At 45.9% G+C, this 24134-nt stretch overlaps 1 protein-coding gene across 3 annotated transcripts in view; it reads right to left on the bottom strand.

Moving 5' to 3' along the window:
* The window catches only part of BANK1 (B cell scaffold protein with ankyrin repeats 1), a 713259-nt gene that overhangs the window by 100033 nt on the left and 589092 nt on the right, over positions 1–24134 (bottom strand). For all 3 annotated transcript variants that reach the window (XM_040418216.1, XM_040418217.1, XM_040418218.1), the window contains one exon: positions 21487–21729. In XM_040418216.1, coding sequence (XP_040274150.1) covers positions 21487–21729 — 243 coding nt within the window. The remainder of the gene's footprint in view (positions 1–21486; positions 21730–24134) is intronic.

The following is a 24134-nucleotide window of genomic DNA, read 5'->3' as shown; positions in this document are numbered from 1 at the left end:
ACTGACTGCTGAGCTGACTCGCAAGTGAACCGAAGACTCTAGGTGCCGGTGCGCATGCGCAGATGCTATCCATCTCAGTCGGCTCTTCAGCTCTCTAATGAGTGAGTCAGGATCAGGAAGAGTGATTGATTATAGTGATAGTGAAGGGAAGCTGAGGCTGACGCCGCCGGACAGGAGTCAGGAGCTGTCACTGTGGTGTGCATTGTTGTCTGTTGTGCATTGTTACCCACAGTGACAACAGTCTGACACTGACAGTAGTACAACGAACCAAGTGAAGTGAAATGTGAATGCACAGGGAAAACTATGTGCTGAATTGATAACAATATTACAGTAACACAGTCACTGGCTGATAATAAAATAGTCCCCACAGTCCCCACTTAACGGAATCCATAAAAGAGATGTGAACCCACTCTTAGTTATATAGCTACTGAATGAGATGCCTTTAACATATATATCTCCTGAGAAGCCAATTTGATCCTAAAGGGTTAATTCAACCTGTAATCTAAACTCTGTGTCATCTGTCACTTCTCTTATCTCTCTGCTCCTGTCCCTTAATCTTATCACTGCTGCAACAAAAGCATCAGCTGAGGACGGCCTCAGTGTAACCTGTTCTAGACTCTGACTCAGTGTAACCTGTTCTAGACTCTGACTCACGGCTCTTTTAACTCAAAGAATCGAATGAGTCTCTAACTAATCGGATCTTAAGATTCTTTTAACTTAGTTGTGACTCATTCGATTCATTTCTATTCTTAGACTCCCTGTACTACTCAGAGCTGCTAGTGCTTGCCTTGCCTCAGCTCTGATTGGTTGGTGGGCGGGGAGGGGAGGGGCTGGCAGAAGCAGCTTCCACTCTAGGATCATATTACGCTCCTCCCGAGTCCCTCCCTCAGGCTCCCTGCTGCCAGTGAGGTGAGCGTCTCCCCATTGTCTGTGTGCTATGTGACAGCTGACAACAGAGGACCTTTAGCGCTGGCCGCTCCCGACGGCCTTTTGGCTGGCGGATGGGCCTATTTTATGGTAGGGGCCTGGAGCTGCAGCTCCATCAGCCCCTACGTTAATCCGACCCTGGCTATGGGCAACTAAGCCAGTTCTTTTACCACTTAAACCCTGGACAGAGATCTAGAATTTTCTGGAGGGGACTGAGTCCACAGAGTAGTCTTTGTTAGCAAAAGCTGACAATAGACAGTTGACAATTAGAATAATCAGATGTACTGCAGATAGGGCAGGCAGTTCACTCATTATGGTAGACAGGCAGAATGTCTAGGCAATGGAAGATGAAAAGACGAGATCAGGAACTAGCCATGTCAACAACAATGAAGTTAGAAGCACTAGAACACCTTAGTGTAGTACAGGGACCTAGTCAGCAGGAGATTTGCTAAGGATATTCCCTGGCCCAAGAAACCTGGAGTCAGCATATGCAGTGATCTGGAGGAGAGGCAAGGAGGATATGGCTGGTGGTTGTAACTTTGCTGGTGGTTGCAGAACGCACAGTTTACAGTGGAAATCTTCAGTTTGGTTCTCCCTTTTCTGTGAAGTGAATGGAGGGAACACCCCTTCTTCCCTCTAGGTATTCCCTGGAGTGGGGGCTCCTACGTTTTGTTAGGTGGGGTACCCTTGATGGCAGATGTTGTATTAATAAATACATTTTTCTTTGCTAAAGTGCACAGTACCAAGCCATATAACACAGTGCAATCCATCCCCAATAGCAGTGTTTGGACTACAGCAACTGTAGTACAATGGAGCAAGGGTACTTTGGACTATGTACATTTTACCCTGTAGCTAATATGCAAAGCCATCATATCCTATCTACCTATGCAAAGTTTTGGAGGGAAAAACAGACACATTAACATTCTGGCTACCTAGTTTAGCTCTGTTATGTCTGAAGACTTGTTTATGTTTGGAAAAACTGCTTATTCATTGTTATAGACTTGCATTGAAGCTTTATAATAGTCTATGATAGAAATTGTAACAATGTTTCTAGGCTGTGCTTCTCAGCTCCACCTGTCCCACTAGAAGATTGTAGTTCATCTAGAAACTATATATAAGGAGAACATTCAGAGCCCCTAGTGGTCTGTGGATAGGGACCAGTGCTTAGTAGAAGAGACTCTGCCGATAGAGACTGGTGCTTAGCAGAAAATGCACTGCCAGACTACATGAATGACCAGAAGAAGACACTGAGATGGAGATGTTGAGCAATAGATCACAAATAGCCTCTTGACCAGGGAGCTAGTCAGACTACTGAGCCACAGATCCTGGGCCTCCAGCCTTTAGCCAGGGTACCAGCCTTCTGAGAGAGAGAGGGACAACTAGCTGAGGCCTTGTCAGAAATCATCCTGCTATGTCTGTGTAGTTCAGACTGTCTTGCCCTTAAGCTTTCCCTCAGTCAAGATGGTGGATTGTTGGGTGCCATCTCACTTCCTGTTCCAGATATAAACCTCTCAAGCCTGTTACTAATTGCTTGAGTATTGTGTTTTAGCTCCTGCTTGTGCAGTCTTCTCACCTGGAACTTTCTCTCTGGTTTGTTCCTCCTCCTTGCAGTTTACCCTGCTACTCCTGGACACCTGCTGACTGCTTGCTGGGTTTCCCCCTGACCTCTCGTCTGGATCCCTGCCTCCATCTCCACTGCATACTGCCACAGTGTGTTTGGATCCCTGCCTCCATATCCACTGCATACTACCACAGTATGTCTGGATCCCTGCCTTCATCTCCATTCCTGCTACCTCCTGTTCTAGACTCCGATGCCTCCTGTGTTGGGCCTAGTCCCTGCCATTGAATTCCAGCAGTATTCCACTAGTATCGTGACAAGACTTAACTTCGCATGGAACCTTCTTCTGCCTGGGAGGAGACTGGAGAAGCCAGCTCAGTGCCTTGCTTGTATTGTATTGCGCTTGAGTTCCTCCAGTAAAGAAGCATACTGATTTAGTGCAGATCATGACTCTCTGGACATATTTCCCATTGGAGTTCACCACGCCTTACCATTATTTCTGGAGAGCAGCAACATGTGGTCACAACCTTGACGATGTTTGGGGGCCCAGCATATCGATATGGCCACCCCAAACCCGGTCACTGCACACGATGATAGGGGTTGTAGTGCTCCTTTTTATCTCTCTAAAATCTCTCTACATAACCTTAGGTAGGCAATGAGGTTCTTCAGCAAATTCTCAGACTGAGAGATGCAGATTTAGGATAAGATCGGCAAAACCGTCTTAGGGCTCATGCACATGAACGAAGAAACAAAGGCCCGTTCCATGCATTGGGGACAGCAAATTGCAGTCCCCAATGCATGGGCACCATCCATGTGGCTGGTGAAGACAGATGCAGACCCATCCGTCTGCACCACAAAAAGATAGAACATTGTTCTATTTTTTGCGGTGCGGAGGCACTTAAAGAAAACCCATGGAAGCACTCCGTAGTGCTTCTATTGGGTTCCGTGCCTCCATTCCGCACAGCACCTTTCAGATTGCGGACCCATTCAAGTGAATGAATTCGCATCCATGATGTGGTCCACAAACAGCTGGTTCCCATATATTGCGGACCCGCTGTTTGCGGGCCGCAATACAGGCAACGGCCAACAATGGCTGTGTGCATGTGCCTTTAAAGTGTGGAAGGGTGTGCTAGCAATGTTCCCTCTCACAGCATTAAAGGGAACCTGTCATCAACTTTTCGCTGATCTCACTGAGGGCAGCATAAAATAGTGACAGAAATGCTGATTTCAGCGGTGTGCCAATCATGAACTAATCCTAAGCGGTTGCTGAGAACCAGCATCATAATCATTGCAGCACAGGCCTGGAAAAGAGTCAAATCTACCAGAGAAGAGTCATGGTTACTCATAATCCCCTGCTCTCTCACCCATCTGCTGAAGATTGGCAGTTCTCTCCTAGAGAGAAAGGGAGAAAACTAGTTAGAAGGCTGTCAGTCATCAGCAGGTGGGCAGGAGAGCAGGACTTCATGAATAACCATGACTCTTCTCAGGTGGCCGGGACTCTTTTCCAGGCCAAGTCTGCAATGATTGTGATGTTGGTTCTCGGCAACCACTTACTTTTAACTTTTAAATGACAGACCGCTGAAATCAACTCACCTGTCTCTACTTTATGCTGCGGTTAGTATGGGCAGCATAAAGTTGATGACAGGTTCCATTTAAGGTCTCAGCCATAAACATGCACAATACCTTGCTGACTGACTCCAGTGCATGGCCTTGTAAGTTCTGGACCTTCTAATTTCCTTCTCTCTCTGGAGTACTCTGGTACTATTCTCTAAGGATCATGCACACGACCTTATTTTTGGTAAACGTCTGATCCGTATGTATTGCGGGTTGCACGCAGACTCATTCATTTCTATGGGGCCAAAAATAATGCAGAAAGCACATGGATGTCATCCATGTTCTCTCCCCATCAGTGCAGCCATTCAGCAAATTATAGAACATGTCCTATTCTTGTCCGGTTTGCGGAGAAGAATAGGCAGTTCTATTAGGTAAATGCAGCATGCATATGGCTGGTATCTGTATTTTGCAGATCTGCTGCTTGCAGATTGTAAAAAACAAATGGTCGTGTGCATGTAGCCTTAGCTGTAGAAGTCTCAGAGATGGTTTTCTGGGACTTGAGGTCTTTTATGCAGAACTTTCTCACACATGTCTTTCCTCTTCTTCTGCTTAGACTAAACTCCTCTGGGGCGGACCCACGGTCGACATCCCCAGCAACCCAACCTGTAAACACAGGTTTAACCCTTAATTGTCCATACAATGCCATCACAATATTTGACTTACAAATATAATATTATATCAGTTAACCCTTTGCAATTACTCTGTTCTGGGGTACTGCACATATATTCAAAATTTCACACCAGGGAAGATGGGATGCACAGTTAGGAGACCAGTATAGCAGACAGCAAAGGGAGCTAGGCAGCCAGGGAATGCACCACAAGAAAAAATAATTTATAGGAAGCTAGTAATGACCCACAAGGATAGTCTATTAAAGTCCATGGTTGTAGATTTAACAGTACATCTATAACCTATAAGGCAATAGCTTAGAAAAACAGTGAATCTAGCACAGGGTGGACTGGGAACTTAAAGTGGCCCTGGAAAAAACACTAAAAGTGGCCCCGTTTTGTAGCTGGGTCCAAATTGATGTAAGGCAGGGCCAGTAATACCATATTGTGGCACATTATACCACCCCAACAGAGCCAAATACCACAGTTCATCACAAAATACTGCCCCAGCAACATAAAATACATCCTCAAAAACTTCCACTGGCCGGCCGTAAGGAGGGCTCAGGTGGCCCCCTGGGCCTCGCCCAACGGGAAATTTCCCTGTAAGGTCTATGGCCAATCCACCCCTAATCTAGCAGGGTAAAATCTACCTTTTCTACTTGTCCTTCAGGCACAGCTTGAACATAGTACATAATGTCATTTCATTCATTGGGAATTTCCAGACTATATCAGAACACAGGAAGAAAGTCCAAATTCTCTTCAGCTCTAAATTTTCATGAATTCTTACAAGTACTAGGTGCACAAAAACAAGTGCTTGAGTCTACATTTTCATTTGAGGCTTAAGGGTTTGTAATCAACAATGTAATACAATTCTGTATTGTGATGCAGATTTTAGCAAGTTGGAAATGTTTGCTTTTTGTTCACTAATATAAATTGTATATATTTGGTCACGTTCCATTGAAATACAGTCAGGTCCATAAATATTGGGACATGGACACAATTCTAACATTTATGGCTCTATACACCACCACAATGGATTTGAAATGAAACGAACAAGATGTGCTTTACCTGCAGACTGTCAGCTTTAATTTGAGGGTATTTACATCCAAATCAGGTGAACGTTGCAGGAATTACAACAGTTTGCATATGTGCCTCCCACTTGTTAAGGGATCAAAAGTAATGGGACAGAATAATAATCATAAATCAAACTTTCACTTTTCAATACTTGGTTGCAAATCCTTTGCAGTCAATTACAGCCTAAAGTCTGGAACGCATAGACATCACCAGACGCTGGGTTTTATCCCTGGTGATGCTCTGCCAGGCCTCTACTGCAACTGTCTTCAGTTCCTGCTTGTTCTTGGGGCATTTTCCCTTCAGCTTTGTCTTCAGCAAGTGAAATACATGCTCAATCGGATTCAGGTCAGGTGATTGACTTGGCCATTGCAGAACATTCCACTTCCTTCCCTTAAAAAACTCTTTGGTTGCTTTTGCAGTATCATTTGGGTCATTGTCCACCTGCACTGTGAAGTGCTGTCCAATGAGTTCTGAAGCATTTGGCTGAATGTGAGCAGATAATATTGCCCGAAACACTTCAGAAGTCACATCATCAATAAATACAAGAGAACCAGTTCCATTGGCAGCCAAACATGCCCACGCCATGACACTACCACCACCATGCTTCACTGATGAGGTGGTATGCTTAGGATCATGAGCAGTTCCTTTCCTTCTCCATACTCTTCTCTTCCCATCACTCTGGTACAAGTTGATCTTGGTCTCATCTGTCCATAGGATGTTGTTCCAGAACTGTGAAGGCTTGTTTAGATGTCGTTTGGCAAACTCTAATCTGGCCTTCCTGTTTTTGAGTCTCATTAATGGTTTCCATCTTGTGGTGAACCCTCTGTAATCACTCTGGTGAAGTCTTCTCCTGATTGTTGACTTTGACACAGATACACCTAACTCCTGGAGAGTGTTCTCGATCTGGCCAACTGTTATGAAGGGTCTTTTCTTAACCAGGCAAAGAATTCTTTGGTCATCCACCACAGTTGTTTTCCGTGGTCTTCCGGGTCTTTTGGTGTTGCTGAGCTCACTGGTGCATTCCTTCTTTTTAAGAATGTTCCAAACAGTTGTTTTGGCCGAGCCTGATGTTTTTGCTATCTCTCTGATGGGTTTGTTGTGTTTTTTCAGCCTAATGATGGCTTGCTTCACCGATAGTGACAGCTCTTTGGATCTCATCTTGAGAGTTGACAGCAACAGATTCCAAATGCAAATAGCAGACTGGAAATTAACTCTGGACCTTTTATCTGCTCATTGTAATTGGCATAATGAGGGAATAACACACACCTGGCCATGGAACAGCTGAGAAGACAATTGTCCCATTATTTTTGGTCCCTTAACAAGTGGGAGCCACATATGCAAACTGTTGTAATTCCTGCAACGTTCACCTGATTTGGATGTAAATACCCTCAAATTAAAGCTGACAGTCTGCAGGTAAAGCACATCTTCTTTGTTTTATTTCAAATCCATTGTGGTGGTGTATAGAGCAAAAAATGTTAGAATTGTGTTCATGTCCCAATATTTATGGACCTGACTGTATGCATCAGCCACATGCAATGTGGGAAGAAACAATGGTTCAGATTCACTACTGACTCTCTGACTTTCAATGGGTCCGTGGAAAAATCGGACAAATGCACCGTTTTGCAGCCGCATCCGTGATCCGTGTTTCCTGTCCTATTTTTTTGACGGACAACGGTTCACGGACCCATTCAAGTCAATGGGTCCGTGAAAGAACACGGATGCACACAAGATTGGCATCCGCGTCCGTGGCCGTAGGTTACTTTCCGAAGATCTGTCTGCATAAAAGCTTTTTCAGAGCTGAGTTTTCACTTCGTGAAAACTCATATCCGACAGTATATTCTAACACAGAGGCGTTCCCATAGTGATGGGGACGCTTCTAGTTAAAATATACTACGAACTGTGTACATGACTGCCCCTTGCTGCCTGGCAGCACCCGATCTCTTACAGGGGGCTGTGATCCGCACAATTAAGCCCTCAGGTGCTGTACCTGAGGGGTTAATTGTGCATATCATAGCCCCCTATAAGAGATCAGGGGCTGCCAGGCAGCAGGGGGCAGACCCCCCTCCCTCCCCAGTTTTAATTTCATTGGTGGCCAGTGCAGCCCCCCCCCGGCCCCCCCATCCCTCCCTCTATTGTATTATTTTCATTGGTGGCACAGTGTGCAGCCCCCCTTCCTCCCTCTATTGTATTATTTTCATTGGTGGCACAGTGTGCGGCCCCCCTTCCTCCCTCTATTGTATTATTTTTCATTCACTCGCAACCGTGGTGCGGCCCACGCCCGGCCCCCCCTCCTCCCTCTATTGTATTATTTTCATTGGTGGCCAGTGTGCGGGCCCTCCCCGTTACTTAGCAATATTAGAAGCTCATACGGTACCTGCTGCGCTGCTGTGACCAGCCGGAGCTCCTCCCTACTGGTAAGTGACAGATAATTAAGCAATTGCGCCGCACAGACCTGTCACTTACAGTAGGAGGAGCTCCGGCCGGGGTCACAGACAGCGCAGCAGGTAGGTATGTCGCATCTATATTGCTACAGTAACCATGGCAACCAGGACTTGCAGTAGCGTCCTAGTTGCCATGGTTTACCGATCTAGAGCCTCCAGCTTTAAACTGGGACTCCGATCGGAACCTCTCCGCTGCCACCTAATGATCGGGGGGGAGAGGGGAGGCCGACACTGGCCACCAATGAAAAGAATACAATAGAGGGAGGGAGGGGGGCTGGGGGGGCCGCACACTGTGCCATGAATGAAAATAATACAATAGAGGGGAGGAAGGGGGGGCCGCACACGTGCCACCAATGAATTAATACAATAGAGGGGAGGGAGGGAGGCCGGGGGAAGCCGCACACTGGCCACCAATGAAATTAATACAATAGAGGGAGGGGGGGGCCGAGGGGGGTCTGAGGGGTTTAATTGTGCGGATCACAGCCCCCTGTAAGAGATAGTGTGCTGCCAGGCAGCAGGGGGCAGTCATGTACACAGTTCTTAGTATATTCTAACTTGAAGCGTCCCCATCACCATGGGGAATCGCCTCTGTGTTAGAATATACTGTCGATCTGAGTTTCACGATCTAACTCATATCCGACAGTATATTCTAACATAGAGGCGTCCATGGTGATGGGGACGCTTCAAGTTAAAATATACCATCAGATTGGAGAAAACTCCGATGGTATAATAGGGACTCCTGACTTTACATTGAAAGACAATGTGGGGGGACGGGTCCGTTTGCAATTGCACCATATTGTGTCAACGTCAAACGATCGTCCCCATTGACTTGCATTGTAAGTCAGGACAGATCCGTTTGGGTCCTCACGGGCCAGGGCGGACACCAAACGACTTTTTTTTCATGTCGTGGATCCTCCAAAAATCAAGGAAGACCCATGGAGCGAAAAAACGTCACGGATCACGGACCAACGGAACCCCGTTTGCGGACCCGTGAAAAAATACTGTCGTGTGCATGAGGCCTTATACTGTGGATTTTGCAGTGAATACATAGAAATCACTGGCCCCATAGCCAGGGCGTCTTTAATATTGATTGGACCCTGGGCAAAAATTTACTTGGCCCCCTGGATCCCGCCTTCCCACACCTTAGGCAATCACGCCCTCCACCACAAAACACACAAAAAAAATTCACACATCTGGTAGAGTACAGTGAATGACTGTAAATACTTCCAGTTCTGAAGACTCCAGCGGGTCAGGATCAGTGCTCTGGCAGCTGGCTCGGGCTGGAAGTGGGCACCGCTCTGCAGGAAGGAGACCAGGGCTCGGCTCACCCTAGTGTTACAGTGCACCCCAGCACCCCACAGTAGTCAGTACTATAGCACCCTATAGTATACAGCACCACACAGTATGCAGTTTAGCTCCCCACACTATACAGTACCCCACAGTATATAGTAGAGCAGATATGCACCCCACACTATACAGTACCCCACAGTATATAGTAGAGCAGTATAGCACCCCACACTATACAGTACCCCACAGTATATAGTAGAGCAGATAGCAGCCCACAGTATACAGCACCTCACAGTATACAACACCTCACTGTATACAGCAACCCAAACTATACACGATACAGCCCCCCACACTATACAGTACAGTAGTATAGCACTCCACACTATACCGCTACCCACAGTATATAGTAAGAGCAGTATAGCACCCCACACTATACAGTACCCCACAGTATATAGTAGAGCATATAGCACCCCACACTATACAGTACCCCACAGTATATAGTAGAGCAGTATAGGGGCACCCACAGTATACAGCACCTCACAGTAGACAACACCGCTCATGTTGATACAGCACCCCAAACTATACCGATACAGCCCCCCACACTATACAGTACAGCAGCAGATAGCCCCCCACACTATACAGGGGCCCCCCCACACTATACAGGCCCCCCCACAGTATAACAGCCCCCCAGCACAGTATACAGCCCCCACTACAGTATACAAACCCCCACACAGTATACAGCCCACCAACACAGTATACAGCCCCCCCCCATAGTATACAGGCGCCCCACACAGTATACAGCCCACCACACAGTATACAGCCCCCCCCCACATGATACAAGCCCGCACACAGTATGACAGCCCACCACACAGTTATACAGCCCCCCCCCCCACAGTATACAGGCCCCCCCACATATACAAGCCCACCACATCAGTATACAGCCCACCACACAGTATACAGCCCACCACACAGTATACAGCCCCCACAGTATACAGCCCCCCACAGTATAGCGGCCCCCACGCAGTAGAGCAGCCCACCACACACAGTATACAGCGGCGCCCCCTCTTCCCCACAGTATACAGGGCCCCCCACACATTATACTGAGCCCCACCACACAGTTATACAGCCCCCCACACAGTATACAGCCCACCCACCACAGTATACAGCCCACCACACAGTATAGAGCCCCCCCCACACAGTATACATGCCGCCCACACAATATACAGTCCCACCACACAGTATACAGCCACCCACACAGTATACAGCACAACAACACAGTATACAGGCCGCCGCACACAATATACTGGCCTCCCACAAGCAATATACAGGCCCCCCCACAGTATCATGCCCCCTCACAGTAGTCTGCCAACCACTATACAGTAGTTACAGTATATTGACATAACAGCCCCTGTCACACTTTTCGGATGTAATGTTCACTACAAAAAAGCTCCACACAACACTCCTGGTAGGACTTGTGATGACCTCATAGCCATGTGACCAGTAATTTGCTAGGTTACTGGTCACATGGTGAAGATGTCATTAAGGTCCTGAAGTGATCACACACAACTTTAACACAGTACGATCATGATGCCTGGACCTCAGTGCAGGCAGGCACGACAGCACCCCCTGTGTAGCTGACAGCTGACACCCGGGGCAGTGGCTAGCAGGGCTCAAGAGGCAGCTGCCTTGGGCCCCCCAGGAGCAAATGGGCCCGGGGCAGCTGCCCCTTTTTGCCTCCTTGGTAAAGACGGCCCTGCCCATAGCAAGAATTCTAAATTGGGTCCCCATGGCCCCATTCATAGCCCCTCCCATTTACCCGTTACTGGCCATAATTACAGTAGTATACTGATATGTGAGGTATGGGGTTATAAATTACAGCTCGTACCTCACATATCAGTACACTGCTGTATATACTGTTCTATGTATCTTAACACACTGCATGTATTATACCTCATACCTCATATGTCCAATACACTGCTGTATATACTATTGGGGTCATTTATCAAACTGGTGTAAAGTTGAACTGGCTTAGTTGTCCATAGCAACTAATCGGATTCCGCCTTTATTTTCCAAAGGAGCTGTCAAAAATGAAGGTGGAATCTGATTGGTTGCTATGGGCAACTAAGCCAGTTCTACTTTACACCAGTTTGATAAATTACTCCATATATGTCTATACCCACTGCATCTATTGTACCATGTACTCACATATCAGTACACTGCTGTATACATAGTATATATCTTAACACACTGTATATATTATACCTTGTACCTCATATATCAGTACACTGCTGGACATACTACATATGTACCTATCCAATATATTTATATATATAGATCAGTGTACTGATGTATGTGAGAAGTACAAGGTATAATACATGCAGTGTGTATTATGTGAGGGACGTGAGGGTAATAGTGGTTGTAACCATGCCTCCAACCATCCAGGATCCTTCGGGCAGTCCCGGATTTTAGTGGCTGTTACGCTGTAATGATGAAGCAAGAGCCTTCCGGTCCGCTCTCTGCTCCATCATACCTTCCCCTGCCAGCGCTCTACGCTGCAGGTCTGGGCAGAGGGCTGGCAGGGGTGAGGCTAGATTGCAGCTCCATGTATCCTGCTGCTGCTGGGGGACAAGGGTGAGCATGTGGAGTTTATTTATTTATTTATTTTATTGTCTCTGAAGGGGGCACAGCTGGGCATATTACTTTACTGCGAGGGGGCACAGCTGGGTATATTACTTTACTGGGAGGGGGCACAGCTGGGCATATTACTGTGAGGGGGCACAGCTGGGCATATTACTGTGAGGAGGCAAAGCTGGGCATATTACTGTGAGGGGGCAAAGATGGGCATATTACTGTGAGGGGCACAGCGGGCCATACTACTGTGAGGGGGCACATATCTGGGCAATGCTACTGTTATGGGCACATATTTGGGCATAACTACTGTGATGGAGGCACAATTCTGGCATAACTACTGTGTGGTGGCATAAAGGGAGAATAATTACTATGTGGGGTCATTTAAGGGACTGGTGGGATTAGGTGTTTAGTTATATTTTGGGTGGAGTTGGAAGAGAGGCCTAGTCCCTTACTGTCCCTTTTAATTATTTACAAAATTTGGGAGGTATGGTTGCAACTGTCTGCTATGTATGTACTATGTATATGAGTGATATATGAGTAAAAATAGGGAATGGGGTGCAAATGAAGAGAAAAGGAGGAGGACCTCATCTTACCACTGCATTCTAGTCTCAGTGGAGAGCTCATTGTGCGCTGTTGGGGGTTGAAGGACCTGTGAAGATGCTCTGTGCAGTTCCTTTACTAGATGTACAGGACCTGTGATGATAAAGATGTCATCACAGATCCTAGCAGATGCTCCTATCTAACCTGTGAACTATATTATGCTCTATGCAGTTCCTTTACTAGATGTACAGGATCTGTGATGCTGAAGATGATATCATAACAGGTAGTGTTGAGCGAATCAAGCTCTGAAGGTGATTCATTCTAAACCTTGATTTAATGCTTTACGTATTCTGTCTCCATACAGCTTTAAAACGTATGGGCTCATGCGAGGTTAAACTCATTATCATCGAAGTCCTGCGAGACTTTGGTAAATAACTTCTGCCATTTTTAAACTTAAAAAAACATTTAAAACTTGGATTCGAAATTGGCTTAGGTACCGGCTGGCAACTTGGTACCGAAGCCAACTTCGGATTCAAGTTTTAAAATAGTTTTCAAGTTTAAAAATGGATATCCGAAGTTATTCACCGAAGTATCGCCGGAGCCCATACTGTTGAATGCTGTACAGAGACTAATCTCTGTACAGCATTCAAACGAAGTTTTGAACGAATCGAATTTGGATCTTGGATCCGAAGCTTGATTCTCTCTACACTAATCACAGTCCTGGCAGATGCTCCTATTTACCTGGGAACTACACCATTCTTTGTGCAGTTCCTTTACTAGATATACTGGATCTTTGATGACATCATCACAGGTCCTTTAGCTTTCTCCAGTGGTGATAGGGGTGCTATACTGGAGCTGGACAGTAATGAGTGTAATTAGGGGACGGGGCCTTTGGTTCACTGCAGGACCCTTTTACCCACAGGCCCCTGTCATGACCGGCGTCACGCAAAGGGAGGGAAATGGGAAGGCCCTGTCCAAGGGAGAGGGAAAGGTGGTGACCCCTGACTCACCTTGAGGCTGGCACCTGACTGCCCTGACGTCCCTAGACGGGTTTCTCACCCGTACGCCGATCATGTGCCTAAACCCTGGCTTTCCCTAAGATGAGCTCTACGTAGTGAACAGGGCGGTGGGATCACTAGTCCGCACCACTGACTCTAAAGGAAAACACCAAGGAGAGGACAGACAATACAGACAAAACATATAATCCCAGGTGGGTGACAACTGCAGACAACAAAAAGCCCAACAGGGATCCGGAGGGTAACGCTCTGGAACAACAACCAGGCATCACAGCTACTCAGCTCCAGTGGGTCAGTATAGAAGTCCAGGCAGGAAGCTCTATATATGGCAACCAGAGAAGTGGAGAGGGAATATAAGGAGGTTGGGATTGCTGGACAAGAAACAGCTGAGGAGGAGAAGCTACGGATCCCTGAGTGAGCCAAAAAGGGTTGCAAGGCAAACCCAGAAAGCTACCATAAAGAAACAGCACTGTCTTTATACATAGAGCGCACAGCCACCCGCTGCGACTTCCTGACCCCGGGTATAACGGAGTCAGACGTGTCTCTTGACACCCTCGTGACAGCCCCATAGCAGCTGCCTGGTCTGCTTCTATTGGCCTTACTCCACTGGTCTTTGTATATTTAATAACTTAAAGGAAAGATCCTTATGCTCCCGTAATAAACAAGCACTCTAGCCTTTCAGGTGAAAAATGTCAAATTAAAGCTTGATTTCTGCTTCTGACAGCTGCTTGCCTCTGTCTTTTTATTCAGAAACATAAATTTTTGATGCTGTGAAATCAGGGATTTTTGATAACCGTGAAAACGCTCCCTGGAGTGTAAGACAGATGCTGGTGAGACAGCTTGGTGTTCTGTTCCTGAACTGTACTCTTTAATTAGCTACCGAGATTTTATGTATCAACCTTCGTGTCCACAAGAGAATGCATGAAAGGTTTTATCTCATAACAAGATGAAAAAGCCCCATTGCTATGAAATCCCTATGACTGAAGTTCTCACATTTGCTGCCTTTTCTCCAGTGGTCCATCATTTGTACTCTGCTTTCATTTGAAGCTCTCATACTGTGAAAAACCAAAGGGACAACATTATACCTGTACACAGCAAAATGTACATTCCTCCTCTCACTTTGCAGATTTGAGTCTTCTCAAATGAGAGGAGATTGATTCTTTGCTGATACTAATAATAAAAGTATTAGTGGTAGGGTCCACTTGCTCCTGGAGCATATGTCAACAGGCTTGGACTGACCTACAGGTGTACAGGTGATTCTCCCGCTGGGCCCCTGAGTAAGGTGGGCACCTCGTCTCCCACTCCCTACACAAGTGGCACATAACACAGTAGACTTACTGCATTAGATATAGATAAGCAGTGTACAGCACCTCAACTAGACTATGTTGATATAAAAAACTGGGTACATTATTTAAGAAACTACCCAGTTTATTATTATAGGTGTATCATGTGGCTGAGAAGTCTTATAGATACAGAGATAGGGAAGTCAGTATCCTTTTTTCCCATTGACCAACTTTCTCAAAGTCGCTCCAGGGATCCCATAATCAATCATCTTGTAGCGTCTTGCTGCTATCTGATGCTGTGTGAGCAGAAAATATTTGAATGTATTCCTACGTAGGACCCCCAAAATAAATTTTATTGGTGAGCCCTAGGCAGCCCAGTCCGACAATGTATGTCAAACATATTTCATTCATTTGGTGAAGACCAAAAGAGTGTCCTTTTGTCTCCATCAGGCTGGTAAACGTCAGTATACTGTATGAGATTGACTAGAAGACCACACTTTTCAATAAAGAGGCATCCAGAAAAAAAGTAACATGCAGGTGCACGTGGAGCCTATGAGCCACAGATACCACTGTGAACCTATACAGTAGCACTCATTGTAAGTATAGGTCACAAGTATCTGCCATTTAGTAATTCAGTCTCTGATCGGAAGACATTAACTGGAAATCAAGATACTAGTGATACAATCCAAATCTGGACATCAAAAGAGGTAGAATTCTGTCCCTGAATAGTCTCCAAGTGCAGCAGCCGCAGAGGCTGGAAAAGCAAAAGCTCAGTAAAGAATATACAAGTAGAACTGTAGTAGGCAGAGTTGTTTGACAGTAGTGAGGTAGCAAGACAAGTTTGGTCACAAACAACTTCAGACATGCCTTTCAAATCATCAGCCCCCAACTGCAGACCTCCCAAGTGTCCCTCTTTTGGGTGGACAGTGCCTCTTTTTGATCCAAGTCCCTCTGTCATTCTTTGCTCCTTAAATGTCCCTCTTTTTGATCTGAGGTATAGATTTGCATTATTACATTCACAATATTGACGCAGAAAGTGTTTGGTTGGTTCCTCTCTGTATATTTGAGCATGTCTGGTATATTATTTCATTATTTGATGCAATTAGGATTTTAGAAATTTCTATATTCATATTATTTTTGTGCTATTTTGTAAGAGAAAACTATTAAACTGTATAGATATGCAGGAATAATGGAGCTTTCACACAATGAAGCATAAGTGTCCCTTTTTGACAGACCAAAAAGTTGGGAGGTAGGCAACGGCAGGAAATCCTGTGCGCTGATGTTTTAAAGCAGTTCTCGGAACTTTAAAAAAAAAATCTGGCAACTTTATGACCTATTGTGGGAACATATTGACCTGTTTGGTTAGTACTTAACCCTCTGTTGGGCCATCAAATCCACTATCTCTGCTCTACTCAGACCAACTACTTCGCTCATGTCCTGACCAGATGTATTCATGGGTCTTCCTGTTCAGCTGCCTACCATAAATGTGATTGAATAGGAAGGATGTTGAACACATCAAGCAGGATCTGTGGCTCCACAGAAGGGTAAGTACTGACCTGGTTATTTTCCCACAACTGGTGAGAAGGCTGCTGAATTATTTTTTAAAGCCCGGAGAACCTCTTTAAATACCAGATAATCGCATGCATGCAAGTACAATATACCAAGTCTAGCAGGTGGTAACAACTAGGAGCAATGACTAACAGTCAAACTATGGAGTAGTGAGATACAGCTAGGAGAAGGCACCACAAGAGCCCCAAAAACCACAGGTACGAAAAAACTAACAATGCAAAAGTGCACATAAATGCCATTAAAATCTTATGTGTGCCCTAACCTAAGGGCTCCTTCACACACAGTTTTGGGTCCTGTCATTTTGGCCACTTGCAGCAGCAGTGCAGTATATTTATAAATGCTAATACCATTCACTTTAATGGGACGAGCATTTCTAATTGCACTGCACCACCTCTGAAAGTGAGACAACATGCAGTGTAATATTGAAGAGGAATTGCAGTACCCCAGAACAGGGAACTTGGAAATTGTTCTTGATATGATGTTATTTAATCTGTTCATGCTTTCTATTATACTTTGTTCATATTCTCAAAAGCTGTCTGTCGGTGGCACTGTTTAATTATGCTCTGAATTAGCTTTCCCCTCCGAGGGTGGAGATTTCTAGTCAGGATTGCATCAGCCACTTTAGCTTGAGCTCTGTCTGCCATTCAGGGCAAATGATAGTTTATCTCCATATGAAGCATTATTCCTGTTGAGGGAACAATCCCTGAGTGGATGGTTTTAAGTCTGGGACACCTACCATATTAAGTGAGTTTTGCATGCTTGTAATCATCTTGGAAAGGTTGCAAAGTGTTTCGAAGGAGCTCAGGTATTGCTACTTCTATTATCATAATTGTTGCTGATTGCCTATATAGAGCTTTTGGTAAGAGACTACACTGTGACTTGCCTTGGGACTGTGCCTTGATACAGGGGCGTAACTAGAACTGACTGGGCCCCACAGCAAATTTTTTACAGGGCCCCCCTCCCTTAGGGTCCATTCAGATGTCCGCAAGTGTTTTGCGGTCCACAAAATGTCCGCAAAACATGGATACCAGCTGCGTGCGTTTCGCATTTTGATAGTTCCCTATGATAGAAATGCCTATTCTTGTCCACAATTGCAGACAAGAATAGGCCATGTTCCATCTTATTTTGCGGGGGCCGCGGAATGGAACTACGGATGCTGACAGCACACGGTGTGCTGTCCGCATCTTTTGCGGCCCTATTGAAATGAATGGGTTTGCACCTGTTCCGCAAAATTGTGGGACGGATGCGGACCCAGAACAACAGACGTGTGAATGGACCCTTACTTAAAATAAAACCTTTCAAAAAACCTCTCTTTCTCTTTATCACTTTTTTGACAGCTAAAACTTTTTTTTAGATTTCTGCCTAAAGAGCTGAAGCTTTTCTTCAGGTGGATGAATTGTAGTTTTTATTGGTACCCTTTTTGAATAAAAATTATTTATATTTTTTAATAGTGAAGGCATTTTTGGACATAGCAATGTTTTTTTTTTATGTTTATTTACCTATATTTAAAACACTGTGAAAGGGGGTGATTGGAACTTTCATCCCAACCTCTGCCCACTCCTTCCTCTGCCAGCCTCCTGTACTATAGCATGCGGTACGTGGCAGCCTCCCTTCTCTGCCTCCGCTGCTCTGCCATGTACTAGTGCTTATTATGGCACACATATGCATGCACCCGATGCCAGCCCAGAACCATCCTGGCATCACATTTGTGTATATGTAACTTAAGAGAAAGCCATAATAAGCACTAGTACATGGCAGAGCAGTGGAGGCAGAGAGGGGAGGCTGCCATGTCCCGCATGCTATAGTACAGGAGGCTGGCAGAGGAAGCGTGGGCAGAGGTTGTGATCTGGCTACCTGGCAGCTACATGCTGAAGGCTTCAGCATGCAGCTGCCAGGGGGCGATCCCAGCATCTGCCAGCCTCCTGTACTATAACAGAAGCAGATGAATGCATTTTATTATATAGGAGGCTGGTGGGACTGGGATGGCAGCTACATGCTGCAGCCTGCCATGGCTGCACACTCAGAACTTTGCCTGCTGCTGTACCTGGTCTTACCTCCCCTCCTCTCCCAGTCTGTGAACTTGACAGACTGGGAGAGGAGGAAAGGGTTAACTACTTTGACTCTGCCCTGCCCTCCTCTTTCCTCATGCCCAGAGAGGCCCCAGAACCACTGTGCACTAGTGCAGGTGCAGCTGCAGCAGGCAAGGGGGGGAGGGGGGAACATGGGGCCCAGGCACATACCTGAAAAAACGAGTGCTGTGCATGCCTGCTGTGCCTCCCTCCGCCCTCTGCTGTGCTTCTTTTCCCAGCCTCCCCGCCCCTTGGGGAGGACTTCATTTGGGGGCGGGCTGCCACTGTGCTGCCTGAAGAGATTCATTTGCATAGTGTGCTGCCGACTTGTTCTCTGGCAAGTGTCACACTATGCCAGGCAGAAGAGGCAGCGAGTCAGCAGATAATCATGGACGGAGTCGCCCGCCGAAGCAGGCCCTGTGTTAATGAATGGGGAAGTAGGATGGATGGGAGGGGGGCGGGCCCCTATGTGACCGCACCAAATGTAAAGGGGAGGGGATTTGGAGGTGTTGTTTTCGGGGGTGGGGCCGGCCTGAAAACGTCAAATGATGTACACACAGTAAGTGTGTGTGTATGAGACACTGCTCCCGGGCCCCTTGTCAGCCCGGGCCCCGAAGCAGCCGCTTCCCCTGCTTCCCTGGTAGTTACGCCACTGCCTTGATATCATTGGATGTACTACAATTGCTATTCTGCACTTTAGTAAAGAGAAACTTGTTTATTTTTTACAATTGGCCTGGTTACTGGCTCTAGCCTCATACGCCGGCCACTGCACCTACATCTCCTGCCATGCACCCACACCAAACCCATAACACCACACCAAGGGCACCCAACTACTATCAGGCAGGAGCCTCAGCATTAGGCCTCATGCACATGACCATATTTTTTCACGGTCCGCAAAACGGGGTTCCGTTGGTCCGTGATCCGTGACCGTTTTTTTTGTCCGTGGGTCTTCCTTGATTTTTGGAGGATCCACGGACATGAAAAAAAAGTCGTTTCAGTGTCAGCCTGGCCGTGCGGAGCCAAACGGATCCGTCCTGAATTACAATGCAAGTCAATGGGGACGGATCCGTTTGACATTGACACAATATGGTGCAATTTCAAACGGATCTGTCCCCCATTGACTTTCAATGTAAAGTCAGGAGTCCCTATTATACCCTCGGATCAGAGTTTTCTCCAATCCGATGGTATATTTTAACTTGAAGCGTCCCCATCACGCCTCTATGTTAGAATATACTGTCGGATATGAGTTAGATCGTGAAACTCATATCCGACAGTATATTCTAACACAGAGGGGTTCCCATAGTGATGGGGACGCTTCTAGTTAGAATATACTACGAACTGTGTACATGGCTGCCCCCTGCTGCCTGGCAGCACCCGATCTCTTACAGGGGCTGTGATCCGCACAATTAACCCTCAGGTGCAGCACCTGAGGGGTTAATTGTGCATATCATAGCCCCCTGTAAGAGATCAGGGGCTGCCAGGCAGCAGGGGGCAGACCCCCCTCCCTCCCCAGTTTGGATATCATTGGTGGCCAGTGTGCGGCCCCCCCCCCCGGCCCCCCCTCCCTCCCTTTATTGTATTATCATTGGTGGCCCGTGTGTGGCCCCCCCCGGCCCCTATCCCTCTATTGTAATATCATTGGTGGCCAGTGTGCGGCTCCCCCCCGATCATTGGTGGCAGCGGAGAGTTCCGATCGGAGTCCCAGTTTAATCGCTGGGGCTCCGATCGGTAACCATGGCAACCAGGTTGCTACTGCACGCCTGGTTGCCATGGTTACATAGCAATATTACAATATTAGAAGCATCATACTTACCTGCTGTGCTGTCTGTGACCGGCCGGGAGCTCCTCCTACTGGTAAGTGACAGGTCTGTGCGGCGCATTGCTTAATGATCTGTCACTTACCAGTAGGAGGAGCTCCCGGCCGGTCACAGACAGCGCAGCAGGTAAGTATGATGCTTCTAATATTGTAATATTGCTAAGTAACCATGGCAACCAGGCCTGCAGTAGCGTCCTGGTTGCCATGGTTACCGATCGGAGCCCCAGAGCGATTAACCAATGAAATTAAAACTGGGGAGGGAGGGGGGTCTGCCCCCTGCTGCCTGGCAGCCCCTGATCTCTTATAGGGGGCTATGATATGCACAATTAACCCCTCAGGTGCAGCACCTGAAGGGTTAATTGTGCGGATCACAGCCCCCTGTAAGAGATCGGGTGCTGCCAGGCAGCAGGGGGCAGCCATGTACACAGTTCGTAGTATATTCTAACTAGAAGCATCCCCATCACTATGGGAACGCCTCTGTGTTAGAATATACTGTCGGATATGAGTTTTCACGAAGTGAAAACTCATCTCTGAAAAAGCTTTTATGCAGACGGATCTTCAGATCCGTCTGTATGAAAGTAACCCACGGCCACGGATCACGGACGCGGATGCCAATCTTGTGTGCATCCGTGTTCTTTCACGGACCCATTGACTTGAATGGGTCCGTGAACCGTTGTCCGTCAAAAAAATAGGACAGGTCATATTTTTTGGACGGACAGGAAACACGGATCACGGATGCGGCTGCAAAACGGTGCATTTTCCGATTTTTTCACAGACCCATTGAAAGTCAATGGGTCCACGACAAAAAACGGAAAACGGCACAACGGCCACGGATGCACACAACGGTCGTGTGCATGAGGCCTTAGAGTGTGCCTCCAGGGAAGAATAAGTCATCAATAAGTATCCGCTGCACAATCCCTTTAACATAAATTTTTTTGTATAAAGGGTGTAGAAATATATTACATTTTTAATCAGCTAAATGTTTTAATTAAAATTCTGTATACCGGTATGCAAGGAAAAATATCTGCTGTACATAATTAATAAAAATTTGTTTACCTTGTGAGATGTAGGAGTCTTCAATATCTGGAGCTGTAGTTTGTGGGCGTGGTGCAGGGGCTGGAGCTCTGTGTACAATAAAAGATTTTCTTTCTCTTGGGTTCTCTTCTTCTGCGGTTTCATAAGGTAACTCAATGTACAGTTCATCATCATCATTATAAATTAAACTATATGGGTCTTCTTCATTGTCCTCATACCCTTCCCAACACAACTGCGTACTGGGTCTTTCATCTATTCCCTCAGCTGAAATGTAAAGTAAAATTTATTAAAGATCTTTATAAAACTAATAAAAATATTTGTGTTTGTTTTTTGTAATGAATTGTAAAAGTATCAGGTGATCTTAAAGGGAACGTGTCACCATGAAAATGCAATATAAGCTACAGGCAGCATGTTATAAGCAGGTGAAGTGGAGCAGATTAATATATTGTTTTATGGGAAAAGATTTAATAAATTTCGTAATTTATTCATTTAAATTCCAGCTCATTCTAGACTTTGAAGTCAAAGAGGCGGTCCTATCAGTGATTGACAGCTATCTCTGTATGTACAGTCATAGAGGGCGTGCTGTCAATCACTGACTTCAAAGCCAATAATGAGAAGGAATTTAAAAGAATAAAGTACTACTTAATCTGAATCTGATCCAACAAAACTATATATCAGTCATATCAACTCCTACTGCTCTATAACATGCTGCCTAGAGGCTCACACACCATGTTCAATATGACAGATTCCCTTTAAAGAGTAACTGTCATTTCATTTTTTTTTTTTATAAATGAACACACACTTTGTAAGACATCTTATCAGAGAAAAATGCTTCTTCTCTTTTTCAGTTCCTCTCCTGCTCCTCTTCACTAACTCTCAATTCACTGTTTAGATCTACCTTCAATGAAGATGGCCTGCCTGCTCACTGAAGGATCAGATTACATAGAAGTCTATGGAGAGGAGAGGGGGTTAAGAGATGAAGGGAGAGGCTGCTGGAGACATATAGAGTCAGGGAGACTGACGGTCTGTTGCTGATTTGTAAGTGATTTAATGTCTAACTTCACTGCTGGATTGACATCTAAACTGCTTATTGCTACTGTGTACTGCCCTCCATTACTGCTGTTGCTCCTGAGGTTGGGGTACAAAGAGTTAAGAATCAGGATCCTCTGTTTATCCATGTCATGTGTATTGGCAAGCATGCAACCAGCTAGTCACCACCCACTAGCTCATAAAAAAAATTACAGAGAGACTCCAGAGGGAAATGCTGAAAACACCAGATTAAACCTACGTGTCATCTTATTTTGAGAAATTACCTGAATCAGAAGTTATCCTTTAAATGAGGTTAAACGCACACACCTGGGTTGCACAGTTTGAAAATACCTTCCAGTGATTGTGCAATCTATTTTAAAGTCAAATTCCACATTTATGCTACAAGCTATCTAGACTGTCATGATTATAATGTCATATTTTCCACTGTGGGGGACTCTATAATCAGCAAAATCAGCTTATTTTGCACAAGTATTTTGCTGTGGAATTACCGTAATCCTTACCACAGCAATGGGGAAGCCTTGGAAATTCTGGGGAAAAATACTGGTGTGAGCTGACCCTAAGTAGAACTTAGTGGTGGGTGCAGCATCAATGCCTTGCAGAAGGCACAGAGAGATCTCAGGGTATCTGTCGTCTTCTAAGATCTGGGCACCTTAACATGCTCCTGTTTCAAACCTTATGCATTTACAATAGTGTGTGTTTAACGCCTCTTGCACACGGCCTTTGTGCAGCCGTTCTGTGCATTGGGGACCGCAATTTGCACGGGCAACGTCTGTTCAGTGGCCGGGACAGATCGAGACCCATTTAACTTGAATGGGTCCGTGATCCATCCGCACCGCACAAAAAATATAACATGTTCTATTTTATTGCGGTGTGGAGGCATGGACAGAAACACAACGGATCAAGTGAATGGGTCTGCGTCCGTTATGCGGGGAGCACACGGCCGGTGCCCGCATATTGCAACGGCCATGTGCATGAGGCCTGAAGCCGAGGACCACATGTCATAAACTTAAAGTGTATGGTCATTATGAAATTTTTAAAAATGTAATCAACAACTTAAAGGTTATTTTATTTATTAAGGACTACTCTTTTTTAATCTGGAAAGGAAAACCCTGAAAAAAATAGAATATATGTCTATAATATTATATACAGTTTACATGGAAATAATTGTTATCTACTGGTAACTAGAGTTGAGCGAACCCGAACTGTAAAGTTCGGGGTCGTACCGAACTTTATGTTTTTCGCACCCGGACCCAAACCCGAACATTTACGTAAAAGTTCGGTTTCGGTGTTCGGCGCTTTCTTGGCGCTTTTTGAAAGGCTGCACAGCAGCCAATCAACAAGCATCATACTACTTGCCCCAAAAGGCCATCACAGCCATGCCTACTATTGGCATGGCTGTGATTGTCCAACTGCAGCATGTGACCCAGCCTCTATTTAAGCTGGAGTCACGTAGCGCCGCCCGTCACTCTGCTCGGATTAGTGTAGGGAGAGGCTGCAGCTGCTGTCAAGGAGAGATCAGGGAGAAATATTATAAAGAACTGCCTTTTTACTCAGCGAAGTACATCAAATGTGTTTTGTGGGTGCAGTGCACAAATTTTTTAAGCCTGCACTGAGCCAAC

This window comes from Bufo bufo, chromosome 2, assembly GCF_905171765.1.
Source record: "Bufo bufo chromosome 2, aBufBuf1.1, whole genome shotgun sequence".
In the NCBI taxonomy this organism is placed as follows: domain Eukaryota; kingdom Metazoa; phylum Chordata; class Amphibia; order Anura; family Bufonidae; genus Bufo; species Bufo bufo.
Note: the sequence above shows the minus strand (reverse complement) of the source record. Positions and strands in the feature narration are given on the sequence as shown.